This window comes from Passer montanus, unplaced genomic scaffold (assembly GCF_014805655.1).
Source record: "Passer montanus isolate IOZ18808 unplaced genomic scaffold, ASM1480565v1 scaffold32, whole genome shotgun sequence".
Taxonomy (NCBI): Eukaryota; Metazoa; Chordata; class Aves; order Passeriformes; family Passeridae; genus Passer; species Passer montanus.
This window is the reverse complement of record NW_024367930.1, coordinates 6,783,406-6,803,262: the sequence shown is the minus strand read 5'-3', so window position 1 is coordinate 6,803,262 and position 19,857 is coordinate 6,783,406. Positions and strand designations below refer to the sequence as shown.

Below are 19,857 nucleotides of genomic sequence, written 5' to 3'. Positions count from 1 at the left end.
ACTTCATCAACATTCCTACATACTTATAATAGTGGTATGTTGTAGAAAGTAAGTGGGAGACCATTTCCAAAGGGATTAACTCCAGAAAGCTCTGTTTGCTGGATAAGAGACATTTCTTGATCTTAATAAAATAAATTGTTGACCCCTAATTATTCGGCTTTCACTGTATGGTTGAGGTATCAGCGCAAGAGCCTGTAAACACATCTGGAGCATCTGTTGTGATGGATAACAGGTCCAATTTAACAGGCTCTATCAGAGCATGCACAGAAAATGTGGATCTGTCCAGTATGCATCTGGAGGTGTGGTCAGTGGTGTGCCTCTTTGGTGCACTTTCCAAGTAGTTATCATTCTGATGACAACTGGAGAAACAGGCATTTAGTGCTCTAACTGTGCAATATGAAACAGGATTTTGTTCAAGCCCTCCTCAAGAACCTTGTTTGGAATAATTAAATTTTACTGAGGTGAGGAAGGAGGCTATAGCAAAAGGACAACTTGGTATCCCAGTGGTAAAAGTTTTTTTTTCAATGGGAAAGGATATATGAATAATCCTTTACTACAGTTAATTTTTAATATGAAAAACTCAAATAGGCTTTAAGGGGAACCTGTAACTTCAAAGGGAATAGACTTGGGCCAACACCATTGGAGCCCTTACACTTAAAGGAAAAACCCTTTCAACAAGAAGGATTTAGAGAGCCTTGTGCAACCTCTTCAGCCTGGTTGTTAGAAAATAACCCAGAAAATATGCATTTATTTGGCTGTCAGAGAAAGATGGCAACTGAACCTGAAGTCTCTCCCGGTCACTTGCCTGTGCACAGAGAATTTTAGGTTGAAGACCTGTTGATTTTGTTGATTTTATTTTTCCTACAAGAGAGCTAATATAGATGTCTTTAATCTCCAAAAGGGATCCAAAATAGAAATCCCATCTAGACCTGTTATTCTTGCACCCTAGATTAGTCTGCTAGTCTCTGATAGGGGGTAACCACTTAGTTCTTACTGCTAGTTGAAATAATCTAAGCTGTAAATCACAGCTTTGGATAAATTGTCTGCTCTACCTCAGTGATCTAGTTTTCAGGAGGTGGCAAGGTGGCAAGACCCTACGGGACTTCTTTAGGTCCCTTCCAACAATTCTATTCTATTCTATTCTATTCTATTCTATTCTATTCTATTCTATTCTATTCTATTCTATTCTATTCTATTCTATTCTCTGCAGTATCTGAAACATGGCATAGCTTGTCTTTAGGATTCTCTCTTGTAATGTAAGGCCATCTCTTAGAATAAGTGTATTACTGCAATGTCCTACTTTAATTATGCCAGAGCACTGGAAAATCTGACTGACTGCTCCTGCTGTGAGGGAAGAAATCCAGGCTGTGGTAAATTCTAATTTCAGCTGAAATCAGGGCTACACATTTTCACTGCAGTAATCTGCCACTCACTGTATCCTCTCAGAGATGAGCTGGGAACTCCAGAAATCTGCCCTAACTCTTCCTTTCAGCTCAGGCCCTTCCCCTGCTACTTGCCTTCGTTGTGATGGAGCTGATCAATGCCTGGCTGGTTCCTAACTCCCAGGACAGTGCTTGACAACATTGGTCTACTGAACCCACCTCCAGCACCTGAACGAACTATGCTAAATGGGAATTCATGTAACTGAGCTGGTTCCTGCCTGGCTCTGGAGTAACAAAACAACATTACCAGCTGTTGGGCATCCCTTCTGGAAGAACGTTAACACATGTATTACTGAATTTCTGATCAAGATACAAACAGTGCTGCTGTGTTTGTGTACCACTAGTCTAAATCCTAGCTGGTATGCTTGGAAAGAGCCTTGTGTCCCCTGAAAAAAATGTTTCAGACCACAGGCTGCTTTTTCCCCTAAAATGTGGAACAGAAGGATTTTTAAGGTTGATGTATTTTCTGGATTTCTGTGTCTGGATGAGGATGCCAGTGCAGGCTTGTCTGAGAGATGTTCTATGTCATGGAAGAAATGCACAAGATGGAATACACTCCTAAAGAGGAGGATGCAAAGTGGAATCTTTCAAGACTAGCTGGCAAGTTGCCCTAAAGGTTGCCATATACGGTGGTTATTTCCAGACGAGCTGACAGTCCTAAAATAACAATCAGGAAATGCCATTAAAGCAGAATGATAGGAAAACTTGTAATTTCTGCATTACATCCCCCCCTTTAGTTTCAGAGCAGTGAGAAGGCACAGATGTGGACAGGAAAAAGACTTTCAGTGTTGGAGATGCCAAGGAGAGGGGCATTTCTTACTCAATTCCCTAAATTCTGTGGCATATGCATGATTAAATAATCATGCATGATTAAATAATTTTGATATGGGAGAGGGGCATTTCTTACTCAATTCCCTAAATTCTGTGGCATATGCATGATTATTTTGATATAGGGATACCTTGAAGACAGGTGACATTTCACAGTAAGAACTGCAGCAAGACCATGCAAAATGTGAGTAGCATGAACAAAATAATTTCAGTGAAATAAAAGCTATCCTTTTCCTTCATTTGGCTTGGATTAGACCTTGCAATGCAAGCAACTGATGCAGAACTGAGGAAGTAAGTGCTAAAAATAGCAATTAACACGGTTATTTTGCAAAGCTCTCACTGAAAACACTGCTATGCAGCAGCTGGACACTATTCTCTTTTTTCAGACACAACTGGATAAGAGAGAGGATCAAACAGGACTGGTAAAATTGTTATTATTATCATGAGAGATGGTGGAGAATTCCTAGCTGAAAACTTCTGACTGAAAAACAAAGCAACCGAGAACATTTTTAAAACTGAAAGCCATCTTGCTTCTAAAGTGATGTGTTTTTGAAACTTTTAATCTATTGTATCCTTGCCAAAAGAATTGGTCGCCTTCTTTTCAACTGTGAGAATATCTTTCTATCTTGATGGTTATGTCTACAAAAATATGTGTTTAAAATGTCACAAAAACCCCTCCCTTCCCCAAAATCATATATGACCATCAGTGCAAATGTGTCAAATCAACTAAAAAATATTTTGGAGTTTACCTCATCTCCAAGTCTTCATTTTCTTGTGGTACAAATTTGTACAAGGCAACATAGGTGTTCATTTGTAACGTGCTTTTATAAAATGGTCCCTTAAAAAAAAAAAAGAGAGAAAGAGAAAATTTAAATGTCTACTCTGTAAAGGGATTTGGTTCACTTTGCTACAGACAGAGGAACCAGAACCTGATCTTACAATAAATTAGCCAGAATCATCTCTCTGCCCTCACAGCTTGGAGGACTATGGCCCAGGTACTTTGAAAGCTATTAAGGTAGTAACTATCTTAATTTAGAAAGAAGATTATTTGAACTCCAAGATCAAATTCTAGGCTTCCAAGGAACACATGCAGAAACTTGCACTGGCTGCTCTTTGGGACAAGATCTCAGAAATGAATGTGCCTTTTTTCTCTCAGTAGTACATATGGTAGCTCTTATGAGCCCAGTAGTGTATTATTGGCATTATGTAAGGTGTCTAGTCTACAGTTCTTATTATGTATGGATCTAGAATTGTACAGTGCAGGAAAATAATTTTTTAAAAGTGATTTAATGTGTGAAAGCTTCTTGTGTTGGGTTTTCAACAGAGAATACTGCCTACTCTCTCTTCTCATTCTTTACACTGTTAATCTGGGGGGGGAAGAAAAAGCAGCCTAAGCAAACACTAAATAATTTTCAAAATCAAATCTGTGATTTTTACATGATGGGATGATGTGAGTTCTATTGTAATTACATGGCCTGCACACTGGATCTTTCGCATTCCCAAATCAATTTGCAATATGCAGGAAAATATAAAGTGATGACAAAGGATAAATCAAAAAGCCATCCAGTAATGTGTATTGCTTCCAGACATGCCCAGCAGCCCAGAAATTATGTAAGAACAAAACAGGCAGACCATCAGAAGTAGTCAAGGTCCTCAGACAGCCAGAAAAACAAGTTTTACATTACTTCCCATTACCATTGCATAATCACAAAATTTATGCTCATACCGGGGAATGTATAGTTTTTGGTTCTTCTCCAAAGTGTTCAGTGCCGTTTTCAGAGTATGTAAACACTGAAATAAAGAAAACACATGACATTTTAGGAGTAGTTTAAGACTCTTCACTTTAACAGGATCACCTGGATTTTGTTAATCTCTTCCCTTTCTCCTTAATTTTCTTTGATTCCTTGTGGTCTCCTCTGAGCCCTTCTACACTCCCAACCAAACCACAGATGCCATTGGCACATGACACAATCTCTGTCCCCCAGAATTTACAAGTGTAACAAATGAACCATTTTGATCAGATGAATATACACAGCCACAGCACTACCAACAGAACCCAGGTACTGTAAGTGCATTACTATTTAAAACCCAGCAGGCTTTTCCTCACATTCAGTACTGGATTCTCGTGTTTAGGATAAGCAGTATTTCAATCTTAAAGCACGTGCAAAAGCTGATGATCATATATGAGCAATATTGGGAAAGTTTGTATGCAAAACCTCTTCCTTTCCCTGTTTGACCTCTACCTCTAAGTGTCTGATAGCCTTCTTTGCTCCCTCTCTCCACTAATCCAAGCCTGGGGTGCACTGGATACACTACTTCTCTCTCTGAATTTACAGGAGGTACCTGATTTATTTTCAAATCAGGGTAGGTAAACTCAGAAACTGGCCTGTAGGTGTAAAAATTTGCTTTTAAGTTACGAAATCAGAAACTCACAGCATAAAACAACAGTCACAGCACCTAACACCTGATACGTAATTAGTTCCCTCTATTGTAATTAATTTATGAACTGACTGATACTTGTCCTCAGTTATCTCCCTACAAAAAACACAGAAACATTATCCTTTTGACTGAATTCCCCCTTCATATTTTAAGAATTGCCCAGCATTTCTTGCTTCTGGATAAAGTCTGAAAATTTTCTTTTTAATAGCTGGAGTCTTTGAGCAGCTAGAACCATCAATGTCTTCTGCTACCATTTATCTCTGTAGGTGTTTTGAGCAGAAGCTGGACTTTGTAGCCTCTAACAATTTGGCAATCTCCAAAGTGATAGTATCAGGTGACTTGAGGGCATTTTTCTTCTTGTTTCTCTGGCATACAGTTACATGCATTCAGGGGAAAAAAGCTCCAGGGAACACTAATCCACTGAATTTTTCTCTGTTTTTTCACTTGCTTGTCCTTTCCTTCATTAACACATATTTCTTGGAGTAGTCTACATGGTAGTTGACAACCTAACAGAGTCTGTGGAGAAGCTTTATGAGGGAAATAGTAAGGTTCTTTGATAGTAGAGAGTTGTACTTTGATATTGAAAAACATGACAGTTTTCTTGTAACAGATAAAAGACAAGCGAAACGGCAGCCACAACATGCACGAGAAAGATTTTGTACAAAGTGACAGGCATTCATGAGCACACACATCTTCTCTGACAAAATGTAAGACAATGTTATAGTCATAAAATTCAATCTGTGAATGTGAAGGGAGCATGTGAGCTGATACCTGCCACACTTAACGTGAAAATGTCAACACAAGCTGTGTCTGGCTGTCATCACTGCAGTGGTCCTGAGGCCTCAATATGCTCCTCACCAAGTCCTGTTGCAAAGGGACTCTGACCTTGCAGACTATCACAGGTATGAGAAGGAAAACCTTAGAAATAAACCTAATTTCCTGTATCATTAATATAGGGGTACATGTATGTCTGGCATCTGTACGAAGGGGTTTAAAGTGCTGCTATTACAGTTTGGCAGGGTTTGAGTCCTACTCAAATCACTATGCTTTGCTTTTTATGTTCAGAGGAACAGGAGTTAGGAGGCAAATTGAAGATGTTCTGGTGAGTACTGAGTTGGGTAACCAGGGACCTTTTGAACTTGCAAAAAAGCCATTCACCAGAAAATGTAAAAGTATTTCAGCATCCTGTCTGGAGTAATTCCTGTTCGGTGACAGAAAATAAAGGAAGTTACTAATGTACAGCCTTGTGAACTGTGGAGCTGACCCAGCACATGGGGAGGTGGCTGAACTGTGTCCTTGTGTTGGCTGAGAAGTTCTCATCAAAACTGGGCTTCCAGGGAGGACATCCCATAAGTGATTTAAAGGGGAAAGTGCTCAAATCACTGTTGATAACAGGCTCATAGGTGTCACCTAAAGTACATCTTGGCTGTTGGGACAGACAGTAGGTCACGGCAGTGAAAGAGTCTAACTGGCTTAGAGGAGGCTGAAGGGCTGGAAATTAGGTATGCAATCTCACAGTTGTAAACTGGGAAGCTTTGCTTCATAGGATTTATGCCTGGGCCTGAATGAAAGAATCTCCCCTTGCAGTTGTTGTCATAGGAGTTCTACAGGGAAAATTACATGGCCACGCATGTGCTGGGGCCTTTTACCCTTCTGGAGGCTGTCTTTTCTGCTGTTTCTCTTTACCAAAGATCATCAAATGTACATTTTCCTAAATACTTATTTGTAGAACAGCATTTTAATAGGAAAAAAAAAAGAACAAAAACACAAACTCAACTAGAATGGACCTGAGTCATTGAGGCATTAATGTGGAACTTCCTGATAAAGAGGCAGTGGACAACTAAGGAAAAAGGAGTCATGAGTCACTTTGTAAAAACATTTTGAACGTACTTATATTTTTAGTCTATGTTTAAAAAATTTGTGATCTCTGGAAGTTAATAGGAGGCACTTCAATCTGAAAGCCATAGAGGTATATTGTTCATATCTCCACACAACAGAAATCCATCTATTTTCATACTTCTTTGCCCTAGCAGCATCAGACCAAAAACAAAAAAGGAAAGAAAGGAAAGGAAAAAAACAGGGATCCAGGGATTTTTACATTCTGAAAGAGATTTTACCAGTTCCATAGCTTGTGCAAACAGTGCAGGCAGTTTATTAAAATTTTTGGAGTGACTGATGCATAATTTATACCCTGAGCCCCTAAAGGATGGATTGTAAAAAAGCCAGTGCTGATCAAAGGAATCGCTAATGTGCCGAGGAAGTTATTTGGAGGTTTGACACATGCTGAGTTTTTAAACTAATCTCTTTAAGTAAGTTCCTTGAATGCTTTTCTGTGCATTCAGTGAATACAGATCTCAGAGAAAAAATGTTTCTTTGGGTTTTAGAAATGAAACTATTGACTTGCAAAGAAATAAAAAGTTATCTGAACATTCAAACAGGGTCAATTCAATCTCAGGTGGGCAGGATTAAACAATGTGGTGCAGACTGAATTCTCTATCTTTAACCAGGTCAGGTCAACTTGAACTTGCAAGACAGAAAACTTAACAAAATTTTAAGGAGAAATCAGATAATACGGATGAGATATTCACACAATGAGAGGAAGGAAATGACAGAACATGGTGAGGAGAGGTGATAGGACCAAGAGGGGAGGAAAGGAATAAGGAGGGGACAAAATATAGAAACAGACAGCTAAAGCTGGCCGTTCACCTACATGAATTAGTAGCAGTATGTAAGGAGTACTGGGGGATACCACAAAGGAAAAAAGTTATGCTCATGTTCTGTACATCTTGTGAGATTCAGCAAACAGATTTCAGGTGCTGCTAGAGAAGCTGCCATGATGGTTTGGGCCTGAATTTGTGATGAGCAATAACTCCTTTTGTGTGTGACTTCCACTGCCATGACTGAATTCAAGAACAGGGTCACAAACACCAACTCTTGGTGGCTGAGATTTCATTACTAAACTCTTGATGCTATGATGGTTTTCAAATCTCATCAAACCAATACTGTAAAAAACACTACTTTTGTACTGCAAATCAAACAAAGGAATTGGGCCGTTAATATTACTGGGTACATACTACAGCTGTACTGAGAAGATGTAATTATAATCAAAATTCACTGTGTTGTGTATTTTACACAAAGATATTTTATGATTAATTTTCTGTCCCAAAGAGGTTGTGATATACAAAATCATGTGGAAAAAATCAAATATAGGGAAAACAAAGTATTTTTTTGGTTCCACTTTGTCAATGTGGAAGTGAAGCATGTTGTCTAAAGTCATGATCATGAAGTAAAGACAGGAGATAGGGAATGGACCTGAACCTCATCCAGCTGCACTTTTGGACACACTACATTAAGGAAAGTAGTATCTTCAATTTAATCTGAATGTCAAAAAGCATTCCCCAAATTTTTGCACCAACTCACCTTCTGCTTTGGAAACCAGAACACTGGTAAAACCTGGACATGCCATAACCCCTTCCCCTCTGAAACAGGCTGTACATGGGCTTTTTCACCTGAGGGTGTGTCCTGGCCTGGGGGCACTCACCGCTGTTGCTGCGCTTTCTGCTCATGTCAAGGGTGCCTGCAGAGCTATTGCCTTCCTCTGGGACTTCTACCAAGTCAGCTGTCTGCAGGGACAGAAACAGCAAATGAAACAGGATAAATCAGAAAAAGGGACTAACAAAGTAAAATAAAACCACAGCAAGGACCTTTGGGAAATGCAATACTTGAGTGGTGAGAGAGCAGAGCAGAGTCAGCCTAGCGGGATGGAAAGAAACATTGGATCTGATGATGCACAACACATACCTACTGCACAGAGAGCAGTGGAAGCTCAGGAAAAAAATTCCAGACCAAGTTTGGAGTCTGGAGCACAAAAGGTTTCTGCAGTATAAAATAAAATTAAAGTTAAGGAACAAAGGATTATGTTGAGCAATGTGCTTCTCTGAACAAAACAGAAAGGGCATGAGGGCATTTGCAGATTCTGCAGGTATACTAAATAGCTATCATCTAGGGAGACTGAACATTAGTTGAAACTACTGAATTTTAATATATCAGTCCCGAATACATTACTCAGTAAAATAACTGTAATGTAAGGGTCATTTTAATTTTGTAAAAATGCTGTAAAAAAAGAGTTAGAGTTCAGTGAAGTGGATGAAGTCAGTCTTTAACTATCTGCCCTCACTTTCTTTTTAAACAGTCATCTGGCCAGTATGGTTAGGGAAATTGAAACCTAAGTGTTGCTTTTAGAATTACTATGATTTCTTTTTTGTACCATATTAATGTCAGTCATGATTAGGGACCCAGTGTTCCAGGGTATAGGAAAACGTGGGATGACATAATCTCAAGCCTCAGAAGTATACTCTGCATAGAGATTCCTTGGTTGGGTAGTCAGCTTCTCCTTGTATAGCCCAACAGGAACGAGGAGCTGCTCCAAACAACTCTGTGTGAGTGTGACCTTAACAAAACTTCAGTCGTTGAACTCTCTACATCTTTGATAACCAGAAAAAACCCAAAGATTGAACTTGAGTTACGTGTTTTCTCTAATCTGAATAAATGTAAATTTATTCCAAATAATTGTTCCCAAGATTTTTTTTTCTAGCTTACAAATTTTAAGTCACAAGAAGGATTTAGTGTTATTGTAAGGCACTTTACAATTGTACTGTACACACAGTTTGCTCTATTGCTTTGCAGTCCCGTGCCTGCATCACAGGAACATTTCTGTTTTTGTTTAGGGAGCAGAATCTGACTTGTTTTATAGATTTTACATGTTGTTTTTTTTCCCCTTTTACTAGTGTTGACAGCAAATCTCTTTACAATTGTACTGTACACACAGTTTGCTCTATTGCTTTGCAGTCCTGTGCCTGCATCACAGGAACATTTCTGTTTTTGTTTAGGGAGCAGAATCTGACTTGTTTTACAGATTTTACATGTTGGTTTTTTTCCCTTTTACTAGTGTTGACAGCAAATCATTTTTTAGAAAGTGCTTTCACAATTTTATTTCTCCTATCTAGTACTTTCCTAGCTATTTCTCCATGAAGGAAACCAATGAACAAAGGGGTTGAAAGTAGATTTGTGCCACAGGTGTCTTTTGGCTTTCTTGTTTCCCTTGCTGTTTTATGAATATATACTTTAGTTTGCTTCTCTGTTGCTCGTTGTTTTTAGACTCAGCCTTTTGCTCCAGGTCATGTTTGTCTTGCATCTTGCCCAAATAGGTCACCCGAGGATGAGAAGGCACTGCAATATCAAGTGCACAGCAAGTACACAGCAAGATCCAGTGTAGAGCATATCTATGGATTCTGGTTGCAGGATGGAAAGACTGGCTTTGTTGAAATCCTGTCCCAGCTATTTTTCAGCTCATTGCTATAACATGGTCCCCAGTTTTCACACATTAGCTTAATTATTGCTGATTAGCAATTAATATTATTTTGTTAAGTTCTAGTGCATATGTGTAGTGACTGTCTCTTCAGTATTTACCTCATCCAAAACCTTCTGAGGCAACCTCATTTACCCTTAATGATTTTTCTCTGAATGACTAGATGACAAATGGTCTAATAGAAATGACAAAGATGCAAAGCTGCTTTTGACAGGACCTGATCCACAAAAAACTAACAAGAACTAGATTCACATTTGCATCACCTCAAGTGCCTTTTTGTATAAATGTGGGTTGCAGAAGCACAGTTTTGAAGCAAGCAGTAGGTAGTAAATCTGGAGCATATGGCCACTTTCTTTTATGGGAAATGCAGAATCCGGGCGGAAAAATCAGTGAGTACGTCCACACAGCTCAGTCATGTTAAAAATACTTCGGCTAGTTTAGAGGAAGGTGCTTGTCTCTGCAGAGGGTAGAGGCTGTCTACATGAACTGCATGCAGTATGGAAGCTTCATGGCTGTAGGGGCAAAGTACAGCTCCTAAGCCAGTCACCTTTGCTTTTCATCACCTTCAGCAGGAGCACCTCTGCTGTGCTGACCCAGAGTGAGGCCTTGGACACCTTGGACACCACCTGCAAGGTGAAGTAGTATCCCAGGTGTCCCCATGTCCCTGGTGTGACATGGCAGAACCTTGAAGCACATTCCATCTCCCAGGGCTGCAACTCGGCACAGCCTCACAGCTGCATTGCTGCTTCTGCTTGGAGAGCAGCAGAGCAGCCCAGAAGCAAGGACTACTGGGGAAAGGTAGTAGTCCCTCTGAGTTGTTAACTACACGTGTTTCTAAGGGCTCTGTGCCACATCCCTGTTGCAGCTACTGGTCAGTAGCTACTCCCAGGTCACACATCAGTTTTAAAGGTCCTGAGCTCTATCATTTTGTTCAGGGTTGTGTTTACCCTGTTTTTTATCCTTGTCTCAATCCACAAGTTTGTGCTGGCAGAATTTATGGTTTCTCAGGTCGGTTTATACAATTCTCTAATGTGTTCTATTTCCTGTATGCTGACACATGTTCTATTCTGTCTCAGCTTCAATACCCTGGAGAAATTCCTGTAATGAACTTGCGTTCCTAATTCTACGCCCACACCCCACCTAGTTATGATCAGCTCCCTAGAGTAAGCTGACACAGCATTAATGATTTCTACGCTTGAGTTTTCATTTATAATTTAACATAAACTTTATTGATTTAGAAAGCAATAATTACATTTGTAGAAATTTTGTTTCAAAGGAAATTAAATAATTGCAAGAAAGAAATGTAATAATGCGATAGAAGGCAGAGTCACTTTGGGTTTAAAAAATAAAGGGAATTAGCAAATTCTTTTTAAGGCACAAATGGGGGTGGATAGAGGACGTGTCCCTTAAAAATCCCTTGCAGATTTCACGTAGTTCTTGCTTAAATGAGTTTGTCTTCTTTCTCATCTGACATGAATTGATGCCTGTTTAGAGTCCCCCTATAACACCTGAGATTACAGGCCAGCCATGTGAATGAGCATGCATTTAAATTCCAGGGAAATGTTGTAACAAACATATACAGATATTAGCATGAATTGGTATTAAGCATATAAATATTTGCTTTGAGAGCTGGAGACCAACTCTCATCATGTCTCTGTGCCCAGTGACTTGTCTTATGAGGAGTGTGCATAAGAGGTTGTTAGATAATGTGGGCCTGATTTTTGGAGATAACAATCAGCTTAACCTCCAGTGGATTCAGGTGTGATTTTTTTTTAATTCTTTTTTTTTTTTTTTTTTTTTTTTTTTGTTATTTTTTTGATGGAGGGAGGGGTGGGGTGGGGAGGCTCTCATGAATGGAAGAGAACCTCAAACATAGGTGTAAGCACCTCTTTATGAGAGGCTGAGAAAGTAGGAAATGTTTTTCAGCACTATGAAGGAGCTCCTGATCTCATGGATCCCAATTCTAGGATAAAGAAGAAAATGGCAATTTTTACTATTGAACAAGGTATGGATATAGCAAAGACATGGCCACAGGAACTATCACTTCCCTTTTCTCTACCTCTTCTGCCATGATCCTTAAGACAGTGACTTTTATGATTGGAGAGAGTGAATGACAAACATGAAGGCTAAAACCTCCCTGTCTGGATACACAACCTGATCACACATGTCTGTGTTTGGGGTTTGGAGAGAGAAGCCCCTATCTGTAATGTCTCCCTCATGATTCTGCACTGGACAGGGGTGGAGGTCCCAGTCCCTTGCTTTGCTGCAGTAGCAGTGTCTGGGCTTGCACTGGGGCCATGATCTAGGTTCTGAGGACTCTTATCACCTGTATGAAGGGCGAATGGACACCATCAACAACAGGTACTATGCATCTGCTCCAGCCTGACAGTCTAATATTTCTGTTACACTTTTATATGGATGTGTAAAATAAAAAGATTAATATTTCATTTTCCAATCCGATAAAAACAGTCTACTAATTTAATTAGCATTTTTTTCTTTTTCTCAAGAGTCATCTAAAAGATACATAAAACTTGAATTTGCAAAAATAACAAGTTTTCTGTTCTCAATATGGAAGCTGAGAGTAAAATTTTAGGTTTTTTTATGATTTGAAATACAAGTTTTGCAAACTCTGACACAATGTCATGTGAATGAGTATCTGTTGCTGATCCAGAAAGAAAACAGAAGAAGTGGGATACTTACAGAGTTTCTGTTGGGAGAGTCAGATCCACTTCCAGAACTTCCCTTTTTGGTTTTCTGGGCTAAGGAAGTCCCAAAGCGGAGAGTTTCATACACAGGGTCAACCTTATTTCCACAGGCTGTAACAGAAGGAGCAAAACGTGTATCAGTCAATACCTTGAGGATATTTCTGGTCATGTTCCTGCTTCACTTGGAGCAACACCTGCCTGTACCAAGAGGTTGAGCTGTATGCTTAGAAACAGTTTGAGAGACTATCCTGATAAAATGTGAGTGTTGAACTTAATGGAATTGCTGTCAATTTTCTGCTGCCTCTCTACTCCCAGAAAGATCATCCTCCTCTCATCCTGGCTCTTCCATTCTCGGCCCTTGCCTTGTCTCTCTTCACCTGGCATTCTCCTTCCCTAATCATCACTGTGATGGTAAAGAAGACAGAGTACCAGGAGGTCCTAATCCCTGTTTGCCTCTGCCAGTGACTTCTTGGATTGCTCTCAACAGTAGCTTTCCCTCATAGGTAGCCACAAAAATAATCTCCCATGGAAAAGAAGTGGATGCCTTCAATGGGAACTAGCAAATTCAGTTCAAACTCTCTTCTACATCCTTCATTCTTAGACTTCATCTTCCCTTATGACACAAGGCTGTGAGCATGTAGAAAATGGTACATTTGTAGCACTATGTAGAAAAAGGGAAATTTTAGCCAAAGTACTGAGAAAGTACAACAGATTTTGGATTTTGATTGGAGCAAAGGACACCTCATTTTTTAGCCAGAGTTTATTCAAAATGTTTCTATTACTTCTGATAAAAATGATGGGTGTTTTTCAGAAAGAGAAACTTACATGAAATCCTGGAAATTAATTTTTTTAAACTGCTGACAGTAAGAATGCAAATGTCATCAGACGAGTAGTTTTAAACTGACTGCCTAGTCTTAGGTTTGATTTTTTTGCACTTCCACTCTGCCTGGTTAGAGTATTGGTGGGGAAAAATATTTTCCAGAATAAACTTAACTTCTCTGTTTCATAATGTTTCTTTTCAGAAATTTGGTATTACAGTGAAGAAAAAGTGGTCTTTTGTAATAAAATTGGGCTCCCCGATGAAGGAAATGATTGGCATGTGACTCCAAGGCTTTGGAATGCTAAACACTCGCTTTATTAAAACTACATTATATTACAATATACTATATTAAAGAGAGTTATTATATTGTATTATATTATGTTTACTTTTAACTACTACTGAGAAACTTCTGACTGTCTCCTGATAGGACACACACATGTGGATTTAATTGGTTAATGAATTAAAATACTATTACTAGAATTTAATTACTAAATTTGTTCAGGTAAATAATCTTCTAACACATTCTACATGTTCACAACAACAGGACTAGAAAATGAGATAAGAATTGTTTTGATCATTCTTTTCTCTGCTTCTCTCACAGCTTCTCTTTGTTCAGAGGGAATGTGAATACCACAGTCTTTCAAGTACTCAGACAATGTGTAGATATGATCAATAAGGAAAAATATGAGGAAAGTAATAAATATGGATGAAAAAGGACAGGAACCTAGCAGCATCCCTCAAAAGCTGGACAAGTGCTTTGAATGCCCTCTGCTGTTTTGATCTCCCTGTCTTTTATCTGGTTTTTTCCCATCTCAGACCCTCATCTCAATATTTCAGTGTTTCTTCATTCCCAAGTTCCTACCTTGATTTCAGGTAGTTGTTGTCATAAGCAGGGTAATTGCTAAAGAGGTATGCATACAGGGTTTTGAGTGAAACACATAAAGAACACACCCTCTCCTCTTCCAGCTCTGTATCTTTGAAGTGGTGCTTTCCTGAGATGGCAGAAGAGCATCCAGTCACCAAAAGGAGCTGGATGACTGCTGAGGATAAAGACCATGGCTGGAAGTCTGCCGCTGCTGTTGCAGAGCATTGCCAAGGAAAGACTGAATGGAAAAGCAGTCAAAACCTACCAATAGGCATCACTTCTTTGATGCAGCCAAACTGTTCGTGAATGAGTAGCGGTGAGCTGTAGTACCGTCGAAATCCCTTTGGCTGGAGGGAGAAAAAGCAAAAACAAGTGAAGTGCATTGCTTGCCTTGACTGATGAAGCAGAAATAGCCTCAGCTCTTTGGTTAATGGTAGAACATTGTGGTGAGGCTGGAAATTTGCCTCCTGCTGTTCAGTCACTGTGAGGTTTAGAGATCAGATGTTTATTTGATTTTTTGCCTAGAAAAAAATAATTTCCTATATTTATGTGGAAGAAAAGGCTCATTTTCAGCTCTCTTTTTTCTTTTGTCTTACACAAAAGCAACACTAATTAATTTCAGCTGAAGTGCTGAATCATTAGAGGTTGTGGGAAGTTTCCCTCTCCCTATCTTCTTATAGAGTCTGAATTTGCATTGTATTTGTTAAACATGTGACTATTCTTCCCTACCCTAGCTCCAAATCCTCATGTTCCCACATATGTGAAACCCAAGGAATTGAGAATCTTCCTATAGGTTTTTCTAAGGTTTATTGTTGACTGACTTCAGCTGCCACTTTTCAGCTGAAGTGCTGAATCATTAGAGGTTGTGGGAAGTTTCCCTCTCCCTATCTTCTTATAGAGTCTGAATTTGCATTGTATTTGTTAAACATGTGACTATTCTTCCCTACCCTAGCTCCAAATCCTCATGTTCCCACATATGTGAAACCCAAGGAATTGAGAATCTTCCTATAGGTTTTTCTAAGGTTTATTGCTGACTGACTTCAGCTTCCACTGCCTTTTTTTTTTTTGTTGGTGTTTTTTTTTTTGTTTTGTAATGTCCAAAACTCCAAGCTGTTACCAGATATACCCATAGTGTCCACTTGTAGAAAAATGCACCATAAAACTCAAGCTATATCATTAAAGAATACCATAATATGGCAAATAAAGGTGCCTATACCACTCTAAAAAATGTATCTCAATTCAGGCAAATTCTTAGTACTCAAAATTAATGCCTTCAAGACATTGGAATTTCACAAATGGTCCCTCTAATTTCTAATGTCTGCAGGCCGTGAGAACTTCTAGTCACAGTGAGAAGTGAGGAAGAAGTGTGCATATTTTTCATATCCTCTGTTCAGTGTACATAAAAACCTGATAGACAACTAGCTCTTCAGGTAATGAGTTGCAGAAAAGACTGAAAAAGAGTGAGATGACTTATAATCTTGGAGTCCTAGAAGAATAAATTCCATATTTTTCAGCCTTTGTCTGCCCCCAAGCTATATTCAGACGGAGCAACAGCATGAGCTCACAAAACTCCTGTGACTTTGCTGACAACTTCCTGATGTAAATTTAGTCTCTCTTTTTTTGTTTTTGTAAACTAGTAACCACAAGAGCTGAGGCTGGAATCATGAAATGCATGAATCAATTAACATGAGATAATATTTGCTTTGTCCAGGGCTTGTCATTCAGCTCTTCACAGACCAACTTCCTATACCAGAATGCCTCATACTAGAACTATGATTATGGTTTAGGTACATGAAGACATGACTTGGGGATATAAACAACAATAACTTTCAGTGAACACTCTTGGACAGAAAAGATCTTTCTAGTGAAAGGTGGGGTTTGTAGCACTTTTGAAGTCAGTGCTTGCATTTTCCCATCACTTAACACGGTAAAACTCTTTGGTTTTAGCTCAGCTGTCTCAAGTGTCTTCAAGTCACAACAAACCTGAGAACATCTGAAACACGAATGTATGTATTATTCAGTTTTCATATCCCAATTTCTTTCTCCAAAAGTAACCAGAAGGTACCATAGTCCCGTAATAGTCAGCAAGGCAGGTTAGAATTGTCTCAGACACAGTGTACTGCCATTGCCAGTCACGAGATTTTGCTGCTCAGAAGGGAACCCAGGCACTAAAGTTCAGTGTCCCAACAGGGGCAGGCTCCTCCCAGCCTCTCCTGCTGAGAGATTGCTTCAAACTCTGTTGTGTCTTACTGTGAAATATTCCTTGGTTTTCTCTTTAAGGTGAATTACATTTTTTTATTCAAGCCCTAACAGTGGAGAAAACAATAAAACATATTTTGAAGGATTTTTCATTTGTTAAACCCAACTGAAATACTATGATTAATTTATAACATTCTTTGAGAGGTTTACACTACAGCAAACACAGCTGAAATCAAGGTAATTAATTTTGTTAGCTAGCTAAATTTGTATTCTGTAACTACATTTTCACATCCACGAAGCAGACCAGATTTGTGCTTAGGTTTTGTTTGCATCCTTGTGCAGCAGCAATTGCCCAAATTGACAACAGGGCACCACCTGGCTTCACTTTTCTAGCCTCAGTAAAGCGATCTCGTGTGGCTTCTGTTAATGCAGCAGCTAAATGCACACCTGGGGCTCAGGCACACAAAGAAGTAGCTCCAGCACAAGCTGCCCTGAGCTGCTCACTTACCAGCTTGCCCATGCAACGCTGCTGCCCGATGCTGTCTGCACACTTGTGGTGGATGCTCATCTTGCACGCCTTACAGCGCAGTCCGTGCTTAGCGTTTGTCCCTGTGAAATGCATGGCAAAGATTGAATTAGACAAAATCAATAGTTTCCATCCATTTAAACAAGTGACCTGAAAGAACTGATGGGGTCAGTTGCAGTAGAGCAAATACTGACAGCATTCTTTGCCTTACCTGCTTTTAAGAATGCACATTTGTACACCCATTTTCTTTACAGCCTCTCCGTTTTAGGCATTTGTCCCCCAGGCCCTTTCCCAGGCTGTTGCTGCCTTTAGATTTATATTGGATTATGTTCTGCTGTATGATAATGTGACCAACAGCGTCTCTGCCTCATGAACACCAAGCAAAACTCCTTTGTTATTTTGAAAGGTCTTGGCATGGCTGTGCATGGCTGAGGGAGGCACTGAAGGAGCACCCAGGCTCTGGAGCAGCTCTGGGGTGCTGGGTCCTCAGTGGAGGCCCAGGTTTTGTGGGTGAGAGGTAGCTTCAGGCATGTGTGAGAGGGTTAACCCAGCTCCTTTACCATTTCCCACCCACAGGCAAAGACATCCCTGTTTGCGTGGATTCTGTTTCCTGTGTGGTTGCACAGGATTAGTGTGCTGTGAGGATTTTTTCAGTTATAGTTTCTTTCAATTGCACATGCTCAAAACAATACTGACAATTGCTCCCAGGGACTGCTGCTCTCACCATCCTGGGCCAGTGCTCAGAAGGTGCAGCAAGGGCTGCTTGCATGTCCCTGAGTGGGGCACTGAGGGTGCCACAAGTTTGACCATGCTCTCCTCTCTTGTCAGTGGAAAAGTTACGTGTCACAGGTAGCAGAGCTACAGCAGAAATTTTGCTTTAAAGAAGCAGAATTCTCCCACTAGGCCAAATGTAGTTCTGTGTTAGCTTCAGTGAGGAACTACTCCTAAATGACAGACCCCAGTCTGCTTGCTTCCAGGCAGGAACAGTCACTTTTATTCATACAACCATAACACTTCCTAAACTATACAGAAGCAGTGATGTTGCAGCAACTCTTTTATCCCCTACAGGACTGTGTAAACAGAATGAGTAAACAACATATCTGTTCACTGTATCTACTGTGAGAGTTAGTACAAAACAAAGTTATAAAGAACCCTAAAAACTCTTGACATTTTAACCAGCCTTCTTTAGTCAGACATGCTAAATATTAGTTAGAAGGATCCTGCATCTGAAAGTTGTCATTTAGCTCATTGGTTATGTACATGCTGCCAGTTTCATTCAGTGAAGTGCTACCTTGGAAAGAAGCACTTCAGGGAAGGTTTCACCAAGTTGGTGCCAAAACCCAAGCCTTGTCATTCACTTTCAGAGCAATAGGTGTCTGAAGTGGCCACTGGCAAGCCAGGTAAGGCAGGCTGAGGTAGCCATGGGTTGTTGCAGTGAGCCAGGCTCAGATGTTTCACCTGTGTGCTTCCTTTAGGACACAGGATCCTAAAAATCTTGTTTCCTAGGGAAACACAAGATATTCCCCACCTTCCTATAGAGACTGCTGGAGTGATAGGGACTGAATGGGGCTGAGTGTGGGGTATGCCCCAGGGACTTCAAGGGAGTGGGGTCAGTGTCTGCTCCCCACTTGTTGCCCCTTTTAGCCACCTTTTAGTGCGTGCAGACATCCTTTCTATCCTATTTTCTGGGGCCTTTTTTTCCTAGCAAACACAGGATTTCTTAGAAGACCACATGCCTGTTTATTTGTTTCTTTTTCCTGCGTGGTTGCACTTGGATTAGTGTGCTGTGAGGATTTTTTCAGTTATAGTTTCTTTTCAATTACACATGCCCAAACCAATATTGACTTCTGTGGCTTTGTGCTTTTATTGCTGATGATGAAATGCTGAATCACCCTTCCTGGTGATCAACAACTGGCACTGAGAAAAGAGTGGTTCCCTCACAGTTTTGGATTATATTTATAGGGCAGAATGAGAAAAGGAAAATTACACCACAGTTGGCCTATGCAACATGTCAGTGCTTACACAGGGTCTATTTCTCCTCTCATGCTGGTCTGTACCAAGTTACTCGTAAGATGTAGCTGTGAAGAGGCAGACAGTGTCACAGTCCTTCCTGCTGACTATGCTATGCTTTTCCAGCCATTTTAATGTTAACTTTACAAGGTGAATGTTGGTCCTTACATGTTATAACCATGTGATCACAGAAGATACACATTTGTCAAAACAATTGTGTGGCCATATGATGTGCAAAATGAATGTGAAGCATCTGAGTTGCTTTCAAAAATCAAACCCCAGCTCTTTCAGAACAGAAGTCTGTGGTCATGTGAAAATGAGTAAGACAATTACAAAAGAACAACACTGTATTTCCAGTGCTGAGTGCCATATATTTATATCTGAGTAGCTGAGTAGTGGCTTCAAAGAGAGGAAAAGTATTTCGGTCACACACTTGAGTCCACAAGAAAACTTTGTAAATCAAAATGAAATTCCTGTAACTACCAAAAGCTCCAATCTTCAACCCATTTTCAGTTTGAACTACTTGGTTTTCAGTGGGGCTAGCTTGGAAAAAACTTCCCTGCATCTCCCTGCCTCCCACTGAGGAATAACTACAGAGCTTGGAGAAGAGTAATTTATGCTGTATTTATGCTTAACCACCATATCTCAAGCCCTG

General features: G+C 39.9%; 1 protein-coding gene across 2 annotated transcripts in view; it reads right to left on the bottom strand.

Moving 5' to 3' along the window:
* Window positions 1-19,857, bottom strand: part of STAC (SH3 and cysteine rich domain) — a 73,430-nt gene that overhangs the window by 12,387 nt on the left and 41,186 nt on the right. For both annotated transcript variants that reach the window (XM_039715237.1, XM_039715238.1), the window contains exons 3-8: window positions 17,175-17,275; window positions 14,733-14,814; window positions 12,778-12,893; window positions 8,251-8,332; window positions 3,997-4,061; window positions 3,020-3,108 (exon numbers count right to left, since the gene is read on the bottom strand). In XM_039715237.1, coding sequence (XP_039571171.1) covers window positions 3,020-3,108; window positions 3,997-4,061; window positions 8,251-8,332; window positions 12,778-12,893; window positions 14,733-14,814; window positions 17,175-17,275 — 535 coding nt within the window. The remainder of the gene's footprint in view (window positions 1-3,019; window positions 3,109-3,996; window positions 4,062-8,250; window positions 8,333-12,777; window positions 12,894-14,732; window positions 14,815-17,174; window positions 17,276-19,857) is intronic.